Source organism: Emiliania huxleyi (genome assembly GCF_000372725.1).
Source record: "Emiliania huxleyi CCMP1516 chromosome Unknown EMIHUscaffold_120, whole genome shotgun sequence".
NCBI lineage: Eukaryota > Haptophyta > Isochrysidales > Noelaerhabdaceae > Emiliania > Emiliania huxleyi.
Window position 1 is genome coordinate 333736 of NW_005201391.1, and position 17620 is coordinate 351355.

Consider the following 17620-nt stretch of genomic DNA (forward strand, 5'->3'; position numbering starts at 1 on the left):
CTCATGGCGCGACCATACGCCGCGCCGACAAGACTGCACGCGGACCTCTCCGCCCTCGGTGTCGAGCGGCTCACCATGCCCACCGAGGAGCGCATCAACGCGCTCCTGCGCCCGTCGCCCAAGACGCCGGTCACCTACCTCGCCTCGGAGCGGAAGGTGCGGCGCCGCGCCGGCCGACTTCATCTCGCGAGCCCCTTGACACCCCCCTCCTCCCCCGCCGCCGCGCAGGTGCTGGGCGCGGCCGCGCCAGCCCTCTCCGACTCCATCTCGCGCGGCGAGGTCGTGAGCCGCCCCGCTTCGCCGTGGCTCTTCAAGCCGCTGCGCAAGTCGCAGGCCTACGCCACCCTCCTGACGACGGACAACGCCGACTACTTCCGCGGCGCCCTCGTGCTCGGCTCCTCGATCCGCTCCTTCGACTCGGCGCGCGACATGGTGTGCCTCGTCACGTCGTCGGTGCCCGAGGAGTGGCGCTCCGCCCTCACCGTCGCCGGCTGGACCGTCGCCGTCGTCGACGAGGTTGCCGAGTTTTGGTTCGGAAAGTCGGAGGAGTGCTCGAGGTTTGACAAGGACCAGGGCGAGCGGTGGGGCCACATGGCCACCAAGCTGCGGCTGTGGCAGCAGCTCAAGTACGAGCGCATCCTCTACCTGGACGCCGACACGGTCCTCACCGGCGACGCCTCGGGCGCCTTCGACAAGGTCAAGGGTTTCGCCGCCGAGCGCGCCCGCTTCCACTCGTACTTCAACGCGGGCGTGATGATGCTGTCGCCGTCCGAGGCCACCTACCAGGACCTGCTCGCCGAGGGCAGCAAGGAGCACAAGAACAAGTTTGGCAACGTGATCGACTGCACCGAGCAGGCCCTCCTCAACTCGTACTACGACGGTTCCACGCCCGAGCGTGGCGTCACCAAGCTCGCCATCGGCCGCGCCGACGTGGCCAACGACTGGCAGGCTGCCGGCGCGCCCTTCGCGGTGCACTGGATCACGCACTCGTGCCCCAAGCCGTGGGTGGTGGCCGACGGCGAGGTGGCGGTGCCGTCCGACTGCGACGCGGTGGTGTACGCCTACTGGAAGCGCGTGTGGGACCGCCTGACCTCCTCGGCCACCGACGAGTCCTCCAAGGGCAGCTTTGGCAGCCGGAACGGCGCGCGCCGCATGCTGCGCCGCCTCTCGGGCGTCAGCGCGGGCCACTCGATGGCGCACAAGCCGACGCTCTCGGAGCTCGCCTCGGACGTGCACACGAGCATCGGCCGCCAGCTCCGAGAGGTGATGGCCTCGAGCCGCCACGGCCACTCGCGCATGCTCCGCCGCCGCCGCTGGAAGCGCGACGCTGAGTACGACTCGGGCTGGGGCGAGAACACGATCGCGTGGATCGCGATCATCGGCACGCTTCTGCTGGGCCTCGGCGCGGGCGCGCTCCTGCACAAGCTCTTCATCAAGGCGCCGGTCGCCGTCTCGAAGAACATGACCGTCGTCCAGGCCAAGCGGATGGGCTTCCAGGCGCTGGGCGAGGGCAAGGGGCCCGTCGGCGTCGTGAGCGCGGTGGACGACGACGACGAGGAGGAGGAGGAGGAGGAGGAGCCGGTCAAGAAGTAGGGGGGGCGCGCCCTAGGGTTGCCCGCACCCGGCGGCCCGGCCAAAAGACGCGCCGGGCGGTGCGGGCTTTTGACAGGCTTTTGATTTGAGACCATATGGAGATGGCTAGTGGCGCGCGGCTGGGTTGTTGGGGACGGTCCTCGCCGCGGGTGTCCCAGTGTGTGTGCCGCCGGCGCTCGTATGCCTCGACGGCTCGGGGAGGGGAGGCGCGGGTGCCGGGGCTGGGGTAGGGAGGGGGGCAGCGGTCTCCTGAGCCACACTGTCTCGTCGTCAGAGAGCGGGGGGCGCGCGAGCGCGCGGCCCCTCGGACTCGCAGTGATTGTTTCCGGGTGTTCTTGTTTCTTTGGTATACAACATTACATCCCTCCCCAACAACCAAAAGATGCCCATTTTACGTCTCGCTAATGCTGAATTGTGGCCGTCTTGTCGTCTCTTTTGCACTACAAGTCTACCTGCGTGTATGTGCGTGTGGCTTGTGTTGTCAGTGGCGGAGCGCTCTCTATGCACGGTGACCTAATATTTTGTGTCGCTAATGTTCAAACAAGCGGTCGTGTCGTGCAGCTCGGGTGCTGGTGGGATCGTGGGAGCCGCTCAGGGACCATTCTAAAGGCGTGTTGTGGTAGCTGAGGCCTCGAAAGCGCCCCCAGGGCCCTCTGGCTCTGCATGACCTCGCTCCGGAGCCCCAAAACGGCGCCTGCAGGGCGGCTCGCGGCTTGAGGCTCGTAAAATGGGTACCGCTGGCATCGGCCCGATGTGCGTGTGTATCACCATTGCCGACATCGCGCACAAACCAGCCGCGAGAGTCCGTCCAAGCCTCGGAACGAGCCCAACGGGGCCATTTTGGCCCCTCGGGGGCCTTCCAGTTCTGCCGACCTTTGGCGCCCGATTTGGTGCCACCCTGCGGTCTTCAGACGCATCTGAGGTACTCACACGACGTTTCTACACCGGTACGTGTCGTGGGCTGACAGTCGAAAGCGGCAGAGAGCTCACAACCACCCAAGCACGCACGCCCACGACACCCGTCGCTGTTTTGGCTCCGACGGCGACGGGGCGACCTGTCTGTGCCCGTCCGTCAGTCGTTTTGATTTCGCCCTCGTCGCGAGCACGACCGCGTCAGTGCGCGCTGCCGCCGCAGTCTTGCTACCTCTTGCGCCAAAGGTGGCCTAGTGGGTCGAAGAGCCGACCCATAGGTAGGTCCGCGTCCGAGAGGCGGGAGGCTGGGGTGGCGGCGCGGGTGACGGCTTACTGACGGCACTCCGCGGCGAGCCGGAAAGGAGCGGCGAGTCCGGGCACCCAGCTAGATCGGAGGTAAACTACCTCTGCGACTTTCGGTGGCGGGGGGTGGCGAAGCGAAGGGGACGTAGGAGACATGCCGAGGGTGGGTGCAGGGGTTCCTAAAGAAACCCTTGGGCTCGATATCGCTGACAGCGCTCACAGCTAAACCTCTTCCGACTAACGATGAGCAGCCCGGCAGCGGCGGCTGGTTTAGCACCCGAGTGGTCAGTGATGCTCAGCGGGCAGTTTGCACCTTACGACGCTCCCGTATCGCGCGCCATCGAAGAGGCGTTTCAACGTGGCGACGACGAGATCATCGCCACGATTCGAGGCTCGCAATACGTGATTGCGCTCAAGCCGCCGTCTGCGATGAAGCAGCAGCTCGTTTCCGATCCCTCTCGGCAGCGGGCCGTCAGGCGCGTGCCCGCACCGGCGACCGCGGAACCAGCGGTGAGCAAGCGCAAGCGTGATGCGGACGAGGCAGACCCGGTGTCTGATCCGGTCCAGCTCATGGACGGGCTTTCCTACACGTGCACATTCCACGACTCCGCGTCGTCCAAGCAATATCACGGCGGATCAGACGTCTCAATCGAGTTCACGTGCAGCGTGCCAGGCATGAACGGCACCAGCTGCTACGACTGGCGAAGCACCAAGGGCTTCCTCTTGATTGGCCGCGACTCGATGCCTCCGCTCCTCACCCTCAAAATCAGCGACTCGATCAACCATCTCGGCGGCCACAGCTTCAGCGGAGGCAGCAGTGGCCACGTTTACCGCACCTCCTTTGCAAAGTGTCCGGGCGCTTCGATCGACCCCTCGTCGACGATGTTGATCAAGCTCGACGAGCAGGGCCTTGCCGACGCTGAGAGAGTCCGCCGCACCGCGCTTCAGCACCGACCGGCCTTTGTGGCGCTGCTCGACGCGTGCGGCGGTGGCTTCAATGTCGAGCTCACCTCCACTCACGCCACGAACAAGGCGACGTACATCACGCTGAAGGCGGAGACGCCACGCGGCTCGACGTTTGATCTCGACGTCCGCATCGGAGGCGCGCACATGTCGCAATCGCGCGTGACCCGCAAGCTCACGGCTGACCTGGTCGGCAGTCTGCGCGAGTTTGCGGCGCTCGGCGACGGTGCGGGGACGTATGGCCGCATCACTCTCACTGCGACCGGCTCGGACCTGGAGGTTGGGCCAGACAGCTTCTCGATTGCCACAGCGGCGGCGCGCACGACCGGTGGCAGGTTCACCGTCGCGCCGTCGCCCTACGATCGCTGAAAGGCCTCTCATGTGCGCAGTCTCGTGTCACAGAGACCGTCGCTTCGCCGTCGACGCGCATCGCGCTGACCGTATTGTACACATACACAGCGGGCTCTCCGAATCTCCGACGCGGAAGACGGCTAGTGCTAGTCCCCCACCGGACGCGCTCGCGGTACCTGTTCCAAGACGGCGGCTGCCACCGCGCGTACCCGGGTATCTAGTGTGCGTGTTGGTTGGTGATGGTCTGCAAGGCTTGATGCAAGGCGGCCGGCGGTGCCGGTGGGGCGAAGGCCGAAGGGGGGGGGGAGGGGGGCATTCGAGGGTATGGTCCTGTCGGCGGGAGGCTTGGCCTGTCAGCAGGAGGGGGGCAGTCTTTGAGCAGGAAACCATACACCTTGAGAGAGAGAGAGTAAACCTTCCAAAAATTGTCCCCAGACAAGGTTATGGGAGCGGCCATAACAGGTGTTATGGCTGTTATGGCTGGCTGCTCATAACACCCCATATAACACCTCATAACACCTCATAACACCTCCATCGCTGTTATGGCTGTTATGCCCACCCTACCATAACACCTCATAACACCTCATAACACCTCATAACACTCATAACACATCCCACTGGTTGTTATGACAGCCAGCATAACAACCTCATAACAGCTGTTAATGTGTCACGGATTTTTCTTTTGGACGCCGCGATAAACCCGGCGTAGGGTAAATTCTTCTTTTTGGAGCGCCCGCCCCGCGCCGCGTAGCTACTACCAGCCAACCATGGCCTACCGGATGAGGATGTTCATGAGCCAGAAGCCCTCGTCGGTTGACCTGCGCGTCTCCGACTTCAAGAGGGTTCCCGGCTTCAACTATGTGGAATGTGCTGCCTGTGTTGGCGGAGGACGAGCACACGTACGACTCGCTGTGCTCTGATATCCGAGAGGCGTGGTCCATCAACGCGGAAAGCAGCAACATCCATCCATCGATCGCGCGATGAGTCATCCGGATGAGGAAGAGTTTTACAACTTACTCGCTCGCACGACTGGCACGGAGCTTTAACTACTAAAAAGCGGGAGCAGCCAGCTTCCACTTGTTAGAAACCTCGAGACATGAAGCGAAAAAAGGAAAGAAAAAGCTGAGCCCTGGTGTCGAGGTGTCGAGGCCCGGTGTCGAGGGTGTCGATCGAGGCCAGGGCTCAGAGAAAAAGGACGTGAGTTAAATTGCGGGAAAGACATACTTTAAGGTACATGTTAAAACGGAGGGGAGCGGCAGAGCTGCAGAGAGTACGAGTTAGAAACGGGAAGCAAATTGCGTGAAGGGGGGGGGAGGGGGAGGGGGGTCTTGATTGAGAAATCTGAAGCCATCGCTCAGCCTCAGTCAGGAGGCAGGTTGATGTTATTGAATTTAACTTAAGGGCAAAAGAGAAAATATTTGGCGGTCGATGCCGAACCTCGCGCGCGGCAGCGCGCGAAGCGAAAATTCCAGCGGCGAGCAGTTCGGTGTGGCCTCTCGGGCCATAACACCGTGGATCCGGGACGGCTCTCTCATACAGTGGGTTTCGGGCATTAAGAAAACAGGATCCTGCGGCACGCCGCCGTTTCTAAGCCTTTCCACCCTCCTCCCCCAGCCCACGCCGTGGTTTCTTAGCCCCGGCCGGCACTCAGGACCGCTGGGCCGAGGCATTTTTCCGTGCGAGGCGCGCTAGGCGAGGCGGTGGCCGGGCGCGCGGTGCGGATTGGCGTGTGCGTGTGTGTGACTGCGACAAGTGTGACTGCGACACAGGACCAATGGGTTTGTATTATTAACAACGAAGGCGCTCTCAAAAAATAAAAAAATAAGTAAGCTGCGGGATCACCACCTTGTAGCCGGCGGGGGCGCCCTCCAGCTTGATGAGGTCGTCGTCCGTGCCATCGGCTGTGAGCAGGGCACCAGAGCGTGCTCGAAGTACTTGCGCTTGGCCTCGCCCTGGAGCGCCTTCATGGAGGCCGTCAGCTTGTTCGACTCCCATTTCTCGAGGTTGTCCTCGTCGTCAAGCCACTCATCGAGCAGCTGCCCGAGGTAGACTTTGATCTGGCGCCCCATGCCGCGATCAATCGGCTGCACCTGGTCGGTCTCGTTGGGCGGCACCTTGTGGTCGTCGACGCCAACCGACTGCATCACAGGGGCGTTTGGGTGAGTGTGTTGCGGCGCTTGCCAGCCTGCGCGCCTGCGGCGCTTGCCAGCCGGCGCGCCTGCGGCGCGCCGTGGTTTCTTAGATTTTCGCGAAAATCGCTCGGCGTGGTTTCTTAATACTACGTTTTCTTAATGCCCGAAACCCACTGTAGCAGCCCATAACATGTTATGGGTGTTATGGCTGTTATGGGCCCCCCACATGTTATGGGCTGCTATGCCCCGAGAGCCATAACACCATAACAATAACTGTGTCAGGGGACAACAAAAAGTCCAAACCCTGCCGCCAAACCCTCGATCCGACCCGGCCGTACCGCCGTTTCCAGCATGCAGGGTGCTGCCCAGGGCGCCACCGCTGGCTCGGAGAGAGCGAGAGCGCCCAGCGCATCGAGCTTGTGCGAGCCGGCGCGCGGGCTTGCAGCTGTCTGCAGGCTGTCCGGCGGGAGGCGGCGGGGACGGAGCTCTCTGTCGCGGAGAACGCCTACCGCAAGGCCTGCAGCGCCTTTGAAGACCTCACCTTGCCTCGGGTGCGCGAGCTGCTCGAGAACTTGCTGGCCGTCTCTACGCGCGGCGGCGGCTGCAACACCAGCGGCGGCGGCAGCAGCGGCGGCGGCGGCTGCAGCAGCGGCGGCGGCAGCAGCAGCGGAGGCGGCGGCGGCGGCGGCAGCACTACCACCCTCTCGAGGCAGCACTACCACCGCATGGTCGAGCTGTTTAGCCTCGTCCCGATCGGTCTGCCGCCGATCGCAAACATCGTGCGCAAGCACATCACCGACGCCGGCCTCGCGCTGGTCAAGAAGCAGTCAGCCAACGCCGAGGGCGACCTGATGGCGACGTGCAGGAGCTGCTCGACCTCGACGGCGTGTACAGCGAGATCATCGGCTCGACGTTAGGCGAGGGCTACTTTAACGGCGACGCGACGTTTCTCAAGGCGGCGAGGGAGGCTTTCGAGGAGTTTGTCAACAAGGACATCGGCAAGAGCGCCACCGCCGAGCTGCTCTCCAACTTTTGCGACAACCTGCTCAAAAATTCGGGCGCGCTGCTCTCGGACGAGGCGCTCGAGGACAAGCTCGAGAAGGTGGTGCGGCTCTTTGGCTATCTGTTCGACAAGGTCATCTTCTCCCAGTTCTACAGGAGGCAGCTCGCGAAGCGCTGCTCCTGGCGCCCTCAGTGGGCGCTAGCGCAGAGCGCTCGATGATCGCCAAGCTCAAGCTGCGCGGCGGCGCGCAGTTCACTCACGACATGGAGGGCATGATGACCGACATGAGGTTGTCGCAGGACATCCAGTCCGCCTTCGCCGAGCACGTCAAGGACAAGGAGCTCGAGCACGACAAGGTCTTTTCTCTGGAAACAAAAAAGGACAAGGAGCTCGACCTGACGGTGCAGGTGCTCACCACCAAATTCTGGCCACAGTACAAGTCGGACGAGCTCAAGCTGCAAAAGGAGATGCTGCAGTGCGTCGAGGCCTTCAAGGCCTTTTACGACTCACATACCTCGCACCGCCGGCTGCGGTGGGTGCACTCGCTGAGCAAGTTCACGGAATAGGGGAAGAGCAAGGAGCACGACCTGCTCGTCTCACCTACCAGGCCTGCATCCTGCTGCTCTTCAACGAGGCGGACTCGATGACCTTCTCCGACATTCAGGGCCGCCTCAACCTGCCCGCCGAGGAGCTCAAGCGCTACGTGCTCTCGCGGCAAGTACAAGATCCTGACCAAGGATCCGGCCGGCAGGGAGGTCGCGCCGACCGACACGCTGAGCTACGCCACCTTCTCCGACCGCCAGCAGCGGATCAAGGTGCGGAGGATCGCCGCGGAGATGACGCAGGAGGAGAAGGACGCGGCGCTGAAGGAGGCGGAGCAGGAGCGCAAGCATGTCGTCGAGTGGGGAATCATCAAGGTAATGATGAGCGAGAAGCGGGTGGAGCACGAGGATCTGGCTGAGAAGGCGCAGGCCTTGATCAGAACGAGGCCAAGGTGGACCACGAGCTGGACCAACTTCACCCTGGCGAGGGATTACTTCGACGCGATGGTCGTGGACCTCATCCGCCGGGAGTACCTGGAGCCCGAGGCTCCCGAGCGTCCTCCCGGGAGTGGCAGCTTCTGTACAAGTACCTAGCTTGATGGCTCCAGGTCCAGCGGACAGCGTTGGCCCCGGCAACTTGTCATAGATAGTTAAAGCCGTAGTTGTATAGCCATCTCTTAGGAGGTGTCCAATTTTTTCCGACGATATGTGTGGTGTGTCTTTTCTTCATATCTGGGGCCTCCGGCGCCAGTGCGAAGTCTAGTCGCCCTAAACCACCCCGCCCTCCGGGCATACTCCGAACTCCCACACGACAACACACGCGCGGCCGGCGCCTCTCATGCCCTTCTCCACGCACACCGCGTGAAAACTGCGCGTACGTCCCCGCGCGCACGCAAACACGCGCAGCGCCATTTCAGAGCTGTGCCATGTGCGTCTGCCCTGTGCTGGCGCCCCATGGCCGTCCCGCGCCGCCCGCACCAGCTGCGCGCCCCTCGCACTACCAGAGCAAGCCGCATATCCACTCACGCCGCGACGCGCGCGCCGCAGCACACCTCACCAGCACTACCTCGCCTTTTTGCGCCCTGTGCAGGCTCTGCACACTGCTTCAGGCATCTCACAAGCGGCTGTACCAGGACGCGCCGCGAGTACGACGCAGATACTGCACCACGCAAGGCGCGCACGCACGCACGCACACGCACGTGCGCTCATCCGCTCAGTCTTATGCACAGCCTGTCAGCCTGCCTGCACACACAGCATACAGCACCATCAGCCCGCGTACACTGCGCCCCTGCCGCCTCGCGCCTGTCTGCACTGCACGAGGCGCGCGCGTGGCACGCTGCGCGCACGCACGCCCGCACGAGCGCGCGCGCGCGCTCATCCGCCCAGTCTGCTGTGCACAGCCTGTCAGCCTGCCTGCACACACAGCATACAGCACCATGTGCACGCATACGCTTAGACGCAGCCCGCACCCCACTACAATAGCCTGCCTCACGCCTCACCACGCCGTCTCGCGCACACCGCCAGCAGCCCGATCAGAGAAACTGCAGCGCGCGCCTCTGCACGCCTGCAGCTTCTCTGCATTCTGAGACCTTCTCAATCCACCCCGCCGCCGCGCCTCCCCGGGCACACACCGCAGCAGTGAAGATGTGAGTCGAAGTATGGGATATCGACCGAGCCCGCGCCTGCCGCACACGTTTCCGTTCTTTTTACTGCCTAAGCATAAAAAGAAAAAACACCATGGCGAAAATCGTTTAACAAACAGCGACGACCAGCAGCAACGATTTACAGCAGCGTCCTGCCGAGTGTGTGTAGCACCGACGCAGACGCACCCCAGGCACTACACTACGACGGCTAGGCAGACCTCACCAGTCCGATAAGGATCAACTGGAAGGTTGAACCTCGAGCTTAGACAGAACGGGCGCGACAGACTCCAGGGGAGATCGCGCTCTACTCGGGGCACCAAGGAGGAAAACCGAAACCGTTTGGGTGCCCCACAAAAACCCAAACGCTACAACCTAAAAGTCACACCTCCCCCCCACGTCCCCCCCCCCTTGGGGACGTAGCGCACGCCCTTACTCGGAGAGAGTGGGGGGGGAGGGGGGGTGGGGGAATAGGAGGAGCCGTCGAGCTCGGAGTAAGGTCCACAGTAGAGAGACAGGCATTTAAGGCGTAACTTCACCCTCGCTCACCTTGAGTATATCTAGGCGCCCTGGTGCAGTCGGTCTTCGGATCAGCGGCCAGCTTCCCATCTAGGGCAGGGAACCCCCAGCGACGCTAGTGTGGCCTACGGTAGCCATAGCTTGTACGCGATCCCGGGGCAGGGGGGTGTGGACTCTGGAGCTCCAAGAAAGGATAGGGAGAGGAAGGGAGATTGGTGTGCCGGTTTTTCGCGTTAGCAATTTTTTTTGATATGTGTGGTGTGAGCCGTCGCGCCGTTATATCAGTTAAAGGATAAAGCCGTTTACTGCGATTACTCGTCTGTGTGCGGCACCGCGAGAGCGAGCGTCCTTGTGCACAATTCCTCGCGACGGCGAGATACACAGAGTGACATCCGGCATGGACATCCCCCGCCTCAGCGTCTCGCCGATTATAGCGGCAACGTGTGTGCGGCGCCCCTCAGTTCGAGCCCGTTGCGAGGGGCTCGAGAGGAGGGAGAAGAAACTGGCATGCCAACCGGCCTGCTGATGCGGAGATGACAGCGTGGCACTGGCGGAAAGATGCGGCCGCGCTGCGAGGCGAGCCGCAGCCTGGCACCGTTTCAGCGAGACGCGGCGGCGAGTACAGCGGCGACCGCCAGCGCGGCGGCGACGGCCCACCAAACCAGCCGCCCGCCCGCCGGCTGTGGCTTGGCCTGCCGCGACTCGACATATTCGATGTCGCTCACGTCGACGCCGAGCCGCTTGGCCACCTAGAGCAGGAGAGCAGCCATGGCGGGACAGACAGCTGGCAGGCGCGCCGAGCCGCTTGGCCACCTCGATGGCGGAAGTGACGCCGTTCTCGAGGAGCGGCATCGAGCAACGCACGTACGAGCCGACCTGGAAGAGGAGAAGGGTGTGAAGAAGCCAGCAGAGACAGGGGAGCAGCAGCGCGTGTGCGAGCCGACCAGCCACAGCGAGCCGCGACCCTGGCAGCGCGCGAGCTTCCCCATCGCTCGCACCGCAGCTGGGTCGACGATTGGCCTGAAGTAAGCTGAGGATGTGAGAGTGTCTTGCCTGTGTGTCGGCGTGTCGCTCTCCAATGTGCGGCCGTCTCCCCGCCCTCGCGTCCATCCATACCGCGCCGGTGCCCCCCCCCCCCCCCCCTTGTCAACCTGTCTATCTATCATCTCCGCCTCTCGAACGCCACGTCCGCCTCGACCGCCTCCGGCCGCGGCTCCGTCACGGGGTTCCACGTCTGAAACACGGGCGCAGAGAGGGACTGCCGCAGCTTCTCGTCGATCGCGTTCATCCAGACGGTCACCGAAGCGGCGCTCCCCGTCGGAGAGACGACGAGATTGAGGGGCGACCAGTCGCGCCGGCGGGCGGGCATGAGCGACGCGTCCGTGTGCAGCAGCACGCGGAACCTCTCGCAGCGGAACGACCCCAACGCGTCGTACACTTCGCGGTCCGCACCCTCGCTCGCCTCGGCCGCCGGCCGCAGCAGCCGGCGCGCGGCGCTCACTTGCGTGGCGACGACCACCTGCGGGGGCCAACCTAGGGTGAGCCCCCCTACCCCCCAACCCTCGCCCCCCCCCCCGTGGGGAATCTGGAATCTCGCGCGCCTCGTCAAACGCCTCGCGGTGCGACGTCGCTCCGTCGGCGCCTCCGCCGCTGCTCCACTCGACGTGTGGCCTGCCACCCCAGATGAACCCAGATGAGCCCAGATGAGCCGAGATGAGCCGAGATGAGCCGCCGCTCCACTCGACGTGCCTTCCGCCCGCTTGCGAGGGGCGCACCTCCCGCACGGTGGCGCCTAAATCAGCCGAGATTCGGCGAGAGTCGCGGCCGAGCGGAGAAGCGGTGGAAGCGTGGCGAGCGCCCGTCTCGGGGGCCCCGGCGCGAGAATCCAATCTCAGCTCCCTCCCGGCTCTCTCTCTCTCTCTCGATAGTAGGGCGGCGGGACGGCGCCCGTCACGCGGCGCGCCACCGGCTGCGCCAGCTTCGCCACCGCCTCGCGGGTGCCCTCGTGCGCGCGGCACTGCGCGCCCGAGAGGCCGTACTTGCCTACAGGAAGGCTCGGGGAGGCCTCAGACCAGGCTCGCACCAGGTGCCGGCTCAGACGGCCGCGCGTGCCTGCAAAGTAGTCGACGATGAGTGCCGCCGGGTAGGTGCGGACAGACGCATAGCTGCAGGTGCAGACGACGGAGAGCATCGGGTAGAGCAGGTCCGGCCCAAAGGCCTGCGGGGCGTGCCGCGGACGCGTGTCGGGGGTGGGTGGGTGGGTGGGTGGGGGGGGGGGGGCTGTCGTGGACAGGCCCAGGCGCAGGTGGCAGAGGGTCCGAGGGCCTGCGCGTAGCCGTTTGCCGCTAGGAAGTCCTCGAGGCAGAGGTCGCCCATGCCTGGGAGGGCGACCTGGGAGGGGCAGCGGGACGGCGCGGCGCAGTCGGGAGGGGGCGGGGCGGGAGGCAGGAGGCGGGGAGTGAGGGGGGACATCGGGCGGGGGCGCGAAGAGCAGGGAGGGAGGAGCAGCGAGGGAGGAGCGGCCAGGGCTTGAGCAGCCGCCTGCGCCGGAGAGCTGCGGAGGAAGCGGCCAAACTGGTACGCGAGCCGGAGGTAGCGCGGGAGGCGCTGCGGCGCGAGGAGCAGCGTGGGCGAAGGGAGCGGCAGCGCGAGGCCGCGGACGAGCAGGTTGACATACCGAAAGTAGGCGCCTCCGCCGCGGCAGTCGTCGACGAGGCTGAACGAGTAGTCTGCCGTGCCGAACGCGACGCCGATCGAGCGGTAAAGGCGGCAGAGGTTTGGGTAGTAGCTCTCGGAGAAGACACGCAGCGGAATGTCCATCCGCGCGTTGTGCGACGTCTTTGAGTGCGCATCCATGCCTAGCACCTCCTCGCGCTCGATGAGCGTCACGTGGTAGCGCCGCGAGAGAAGGTGCGCCGCGGTGAGGCCGGCGATGCCGGAGCCGATGACGGCGACGCGCTTCTGCGGCTCCGCATTAATTGGGTACGGGTCCGCGGGGCGTGGCATGAGGCCAGATGCTCGTGTCCTTGAGAGCAGTGCTGGGCGGAGTCGGCCGACTGATGAATCGAATTTCTTCTTTTCGGACGGTAAGGTTGAGCAAGGAACAGCAAGGAAACGCTTTACCTAGATTCAACGAATTCAACACTCCCTCGCACTCCTACCCAACGAGGGCGCGAGATAGGATTTTCGCGTCAGTGGCGGCCAAGACAGAAACAGCGTGCTACTGTCTTGAGTGCTGGAGGCGCCCCTGATGCCACTGGACTCAATCCGAGCCGGCGGCGCCTTCGTCCGGGCCCACGGCCGGCACGCCGTCAAATTTTCTCGCCGATCCCGCGCGCTCGGCCGCCACCGCGGCGCCTCCGAGAGCGCCGTTTCGACACGCTGCAGCCGCGGGCCGCGGCACCTCGACACACCGCCTCTCGCGCCGCCTTGAGGTGCTCCGATCGTGCACGCGGGTCGGCTCGGCACGGTGCGTGCAAATTATTGCATGTATTCGCACTCGCTGCGCCACGTATCTGCCTCTGACGGCCCGATACGCCTCCTGAAGCGCCACCGGTCCACACACGCGGGGCTGCGCGACTCTCTCGCGGCCCACCGCCCTCCCACACGCCGTTCGACCTCCACACAGGCGCTCGCTCGAGCCTCGCCGTCCGGGCGGTCCTGCGCGTCCAGATCTTGGCGACCATGACCCGCCACGCGCCAGCTCTGCACCTCTCCCGCGCGCGCCCGGCTGCTGGCATGGCGTGGCGGGCGAGGCTGGCGCGCTGCGACCGGTGGAGCGCCGCGCGGGCAGCGCACCAGCCTCGCACGCACCTCTCCACTGCGCCGCGTGCGCCGCTGGCAGTGTGCTGCGAGGCTCAACATGTGGTCACAGGGTAGTCACGGTGTGGCTTGTGGTGGCTTGTGTGTGCTGATCGCTGGCTCAACACACCCCAGGTCGAGATCGCGTGTTGAGACTGTGACGAGAGGCGACGCGCCGCGACCCGCGTCACATGGACATGGATACGGACAATCTCGGGCTCCCGGTCCGCCCCGCGTCGGAGGTCGCTGTGAATGTGTTTCTTTTTTCGTCTTCTCACAAAACGCGAGCGCACGTGTCCACGTTTCCGAAGAACAGGCGCACGCGGCGCGCAATGCCAGTCACGGGACTGCCCCCCCCCGCCCGGTGCAGGGGGTGAGCCCCCGCTGGGCAGCCTCACCGCACTGCCCCCCCCCCCCCCCAGTGTGACGACGTTTTTTGGGTGTGAAGTCTGCGGTCGTCCCTTCGCCTTGCGCACTACCGCTCGTCCGCCATCGAGCCTTGGCTCGAGGAGCGCTGCTTCCGCACACACACACACTACGCTGCCGCCGCACCAAGAGCCTCGCTCAGACCGCGAGCTATGTGTGAACTCACCCGTCAAGGCCGCTGACTGCGTCTTAACGCAACTCGGCGCACGCGGCGCAGTGGAGAGGTGCGTGCGAGGCTGGTGCGCTGCCCGCGCGGCGCTCCACCGGTCGCAGCGCGCCAGCCTCGCCCGCCACGCCATGCCAGCAGCCGGGCGCGCGCGGGAGAGGTGCAGAGCTGGCGCGTGGCGGGTCATGGTCGCCGAGATCTGGACGCGCAGGACCGCCCGGACGGCGAGGCTCGAGCGAGCGCCTGTGTGGAGGTCGAACGGCGTGTGGGAGGGCGGTGGGCCGCGAGAGAGTCGCGCAGCCCCGCGTGTGTGGACCTGTGGCGCTTCGGGAGGCGTATCGGGCCGTCAGAGGCAGATACGTGGCGCAGCGAGTGCGAATACATGCGATAATTCGCACGCACCGTGCCGAGCCGACCCGCGTGCACGATCGGAGCACCTCGAGGCGGCGCGAGAGGCGGTGTGACGAGGTGCCGCGGCCCGCGGCTGCAGCGTGTCGAAACGGCGCTCTCGAAGGCGCCGCGGTGGCGGCCGAGCGCGCGGGATCGGCGAGAAAATTTGACGGCGTGCCGGCCGTGGGCCCGGACGAAGGTCCTGGCTCGAAAACGCGAGCAGAGGCCGCCGTGTGGGGCCACGGCGAGCCTCGGCGAGAAAGGTTCGCACCCTATCTCACGCCATCGGTTGGGTAGTCGCACAATTCGAGCGCCCTCTCTCGCACGAAACCGGTACGGGACTGAGGAGAGAACGCCGTAGGGCCAAATCCAACATCGAAATAAAAAAGAAAATCGCGGCCGGACGGGCGACCGACCATAGCACCTTGCTGCGCTAAGGGCGCACGCCGACGCCCAATGCCGGCCGAGTCGAGTTCGGCCGCGCTCGAGGGCGCGGACGAGGAGGCCGGCGGAGGACGCCAGGCTCCGCTCGCGCGCGTCACCCGCGCCAGCACCGAGGGCAACACGCCCGGCTCTCCTCGGGTCGGCGCCATCCGAGCGGCGATCCGGTACTCCATGGCCAGGGCCTCTCGGCTCTCGCGCCGTGGCCCGCGCATGGCGACGATGCTCGTTGGCGACGACACGACTGAGCTCGCCTTCATCAATTGCTCCTACACCATCCAGGTCACTAAGGCGGGGAAGCCGCTCCCGCCGCTCGCAAAGCTGCGTGGGATTGAGAGGAAGGAGCGGAAGCTGGTGGACAACGTGTCTGCGAATGTGCCAGGCGGACGGGTGCTCGCCGTGATGGGGCCGTCGGGCGCGGGCAAGACCACCATGCTCAACATGCTCACCCTGCTCACCGGCAAGGGCAACGCCACGGGATACCTGACGCTCAACGGCCACCCGCTCACTCCGGCGCTCTACGCGCAGCACTGCGCGTACGTGACGCAGCAGGACCTCCTCTGGACCTTCCTCACGTGCCGCGAGCACCTGCGCATGGCCATCGACCTGTACCGCCCCTCGCTCTCCGCCAAGGAGCGCGAGACCGCGATCGACGACCTGCTCGACTCGACCGGTCTGATGAGCTGCCAGCACACCAAGGCGGGCAACATGTTCTTCCGCGGGCTGTCGGGCGGGCAGAAGCGGCGCCTGTCGCTCGCGATCGCGCTGGCGAAGCGGCCGTCCGTCATCTTCCTCGACGAGCCCACCTCGGGCCTCGACTCGGCCGCCTCCGCCAAGATCATGTCCTTCCTCAAGGTGATTGCGCAGCGCACCAAGATCGCCATCGTGTGCACGATCCACCAGCCGTCCGCGTCGGTCTTCGAGGGCTTCGACGACACGCTGATCCTGTCGGGCGGCCACATCGCCTACTTTGGCCCCGCGGCGCAGCTGGCGCAGCACCTGAAGGGCGTGGGCCGGGAGCTTCCCGCCAACGCCAACCCGGCCGAGTACGCGCTCGACGTCGTCAACGCGGACTTCACGTCCAAGGCGTCGGTGCTCGAGGTGCTCGACGCGTGGCCGAAGCACGCGCCCCCGGTCTTCCTGCGCGAGCCGCAGCAGCTCGGCGAGCGCGGCGCCGTGTCCGGCTTCGTGGGGCAGGTGCTGCTGCTGTTCAAGCGGCACGCGGTCCTGACAGTGCGAGAGCCGATGCTGTACACGGCGAGGATGGTGGTCATCTTTGCGGTGACCGTCTTCTTCTGCGTCGTCTACCTCGAGTCGCGCCAGCTCACGCAGGTGCAGATCATGCAAAAGGCCTTCTACGTCTTTTGGTTCGTCTGCGTGCCGGTGGCCTTCCCCGTCATCGCCGTCTACGCGCTCAACGCCGAGTTTGTGACGGTGAAGAAGGAGGTCAAGGACGGCATGTACGGCCCGATGGCGTACGCGCTCGCAAACGGCCTGCTGCAGCTGCCGATGATGTTCGCCTTTGGGCTCTGCGCGATGCTGCCCACCTACCTCATCCTCGGCTGGCCGTGGCACACCTTCCTGACGACGCTCGCCCTCTTCTCCGCGCACTGCTGGGCGTTTGAGTGCATCGCGCAGTTCTTCTCGCTGAGCGCCAACCCGCTGGTCGGGATGCTCAAGTACCTCAACGTCTGGTTCATCTCGGCTCTCTTCTCGGGCCTCGTCTTCCGCGGCCGCGACGTCATCTGGCCGCTCCGCCTCCTCTACTACTGCCTGCCGATGAAGTGGTTCTTCGGCGCCACCGCGTACTCGATCATGGCCTCGTCGCCGCCCTACGAGGGGACGCTAGCCTGCAACAGCACCGGCGCCGGCGCCGTCTCCTACTGCCCGGACGAGGGCTTCTACTGCCCCTCGACCGAAGAGGACCCCTTCGGCCTCTCCTGCTATGGCGAGACGGGGCCGCAGATCCTCGACTCGCTCTCCAAGACCTACGACGCGATCTCGAGCGAGAACACCGTCCTTACCGACCTGATCGCCATCCTCGCCATCGGCGTCTTCTTCAAGGTCAACTACTGCGTCTACCTGTACGCGAGCTGCACGGCGGGCAGGATGCCGAACCCGCCCCGCCAAATCAAGATTTGAGACGCGGCGCGTCATGCAGCAGCACACCTCCATGCGGCGGCGCGCGGCGCTCGCTACCCCGATGCGCCTACCCTCTGTCACTCGCCGCCGCCGCCCCTCCCTCGCCCCGTCGATATACATACGCCCAGCAATGTCCATAAGCGCTCCTTTAATTGTTGGGTGAGGCCTCGCAATCGCCCGACGTCGTGCTTCTCGTCTCTTGTGCCACACAAAGACGCTGTGTCGTGACCGTGAGTTTATTAGGTAAGTCTTGCTCTGTATTTTCCGGCCCTCGTGGTCGGCAGTTGAAGGGCGAC

General features: G+C 64.9%; 6 protein-coding genes across 6 annotated transcripts; 5 read left to right on the forward strand and 1 right to left on the reverse strand.

Annotated features, from left to right (window-relative positions):
• Nucleotides 1–3: 3 nt before the first annotated feature.
• Nucleotides 4–1593, forward strand: EMIHUDRAFT_109551 (glycosyltransferase, family 8; the record flags this gene model as incomplete). Its single annotated transcript, XM_005790333.1, has 2 exons — nucleotides 4–156; nucleotides 229–1593. 2 exons carry the CDS (start codon nucleotides 4–6, stop codon nucleotides 1591–1593), a joined length of 1518 nt encoding a protein of 505 aa, XP_005790390.1.
• A 1852-nt stretch (nucleotides 1594–3445) lies between these two features.
• On the forward strand, nucleotides 3446–4390 carry EMIHUDRAFT_440229 (hypothetical protein). Its single transcript, XM_005790334.1, has one exon. It carries the CDS (start codon nucleotides 3484–3486, stop codon nucleotides 4138–4140), a length of 657 nt encoding a protein of 218 aa, XP_005790391.1. The 5' UTR covers nucleotides 3446–3483; the 3' UTR covers nucleotides 4141–4390.
• A 2068-nt stretch (nucleotides 4391–6458) lies between these two features.
• On the forward strand, nucleotides 6459–9554 carry EMIHUDRAFT_224974 (hypothetical protein; the record flags this gene model as incomplete). The annotated part of the gene is made up of 8 exons (XM_005790335.1): nucleotides 6459–6464; nucleotides 6710–6805; nucleotides 6968–7069; nucleotides 7120–7389; nucleotides 7413–7793; nucleotides 7865–7960; nucleotides 7995–8329; nucleotides 9518–9554. 8 exons carry the CDS (start codon nucleotides 6459–6461, stop codon nucleotides 9552–9554), a joined length of 1323 nt encoding a protein of 440 aa, XP_005790392.1.
• A 673-nt stretch (nucleotides 9555–10227) lies between these two features.
• Nucleotides 10228–13006, reverse strand: EMIHUDRAFT_440231 (hypothetical protein). Its single transcript, XM_005790336.1, has 10 exons — nucleotides 12500–13006; nucleotides 12284–12349; nucleotides 12071–12176; nucleotides 11906–12001; nucleotides 11708–11750; nucleotides 11560–11629; nucleotides 11131–11477; nucleotides 10903–10978; nucleotides 10772–10834; nucleotides 10228–10707 (listed from the first exon to the last, which is right to left on the reverse strand). The coding sequence occupies exons 1-10, from the start codon at nucleotides 12962–12964 to the stop codon at nucleotides 10558–10560; spliced, it is 1482 nt and encodes a 493-aa protein (XP_005790393.1). The 5' UTR covers nucleotides 12965–13006; the 3' UTR covers nucleotides 10228–10557.
• A 143-nt stretch (nucleotides 13007–13149) lies between these two features.
• EMIHUDRAFT_440233 (hypothetical protein) lies at nucleotides 13150–14050 on the forward strand (the record flags this gene model as incomplete). Its single annotated transcript, XM_005790337.1, has 2 exons — nucleotides 13150–13427; nucleotides 13587–14050. A coding segment is annotated over exon 2 (228 nt), but the record flags the coding sequence as incomplete, so codon positions are not given.
• A 1101-nt stretch (nucleotides 14051–15151) lies between these two features.
• Nucleotides 15152–17611, forward strand: EMIHUDRAFT_454764 (hypothetical protein). Its single transcript, XM_005790338.1, has one exon. It carries the CDS (start codon nucleotides 15198–15200, stop codon nucleotides 17322–17324), a length of 2127 nt encoding a protein of 708 aa, XP_005790395.1. The 5' UTR covers nucleotides 15152–15197; the 3' UTR covers nucleotides 17325–17611.
• The last annotated feature ends 9 nt before the right edge of the window (nucleotides 17612–17620 follow it).

Coding starts and splice junctions, on each gene's coding strand:
- EMIHUDRAFT_440229 (XM_005790334.1), top strand. CDS start 3,484: ATGAACGGCACCAGCTGCTACGACTGGCGAAGCACCAAGGGCTTCCTC.
- EMIHUDRAFT_440231 (XM_005790336.1), bottom strand. CDS start 12,964: ATGCCACGCCCCGCGGACCCGTACCCAATTAATGCGGAGCCGCAGAAG. Junction 11,630..11,707: donor CCCTCGCAAGCGGGCGGAAG/GCACGTCGAGTG, acceptor CTGGGGTGGCAG/GCCACACGTCGAGTGGAGCA. Junction 10,979..11,130: donor GCGGACGTGGCGTTCGAGAG/GCGGAGATGATA, acceptor AGCTTACTTCAG/GCCAATCGTCGACCCAGCTG.
- EMIHUDRAFT_454764 (XM_005790338.1), top strand. CDS start 15,198: ATGCCGGCCGAGTCGAGTTCGGCCGCGCTCGAGGGCGCGGACGAGGAG.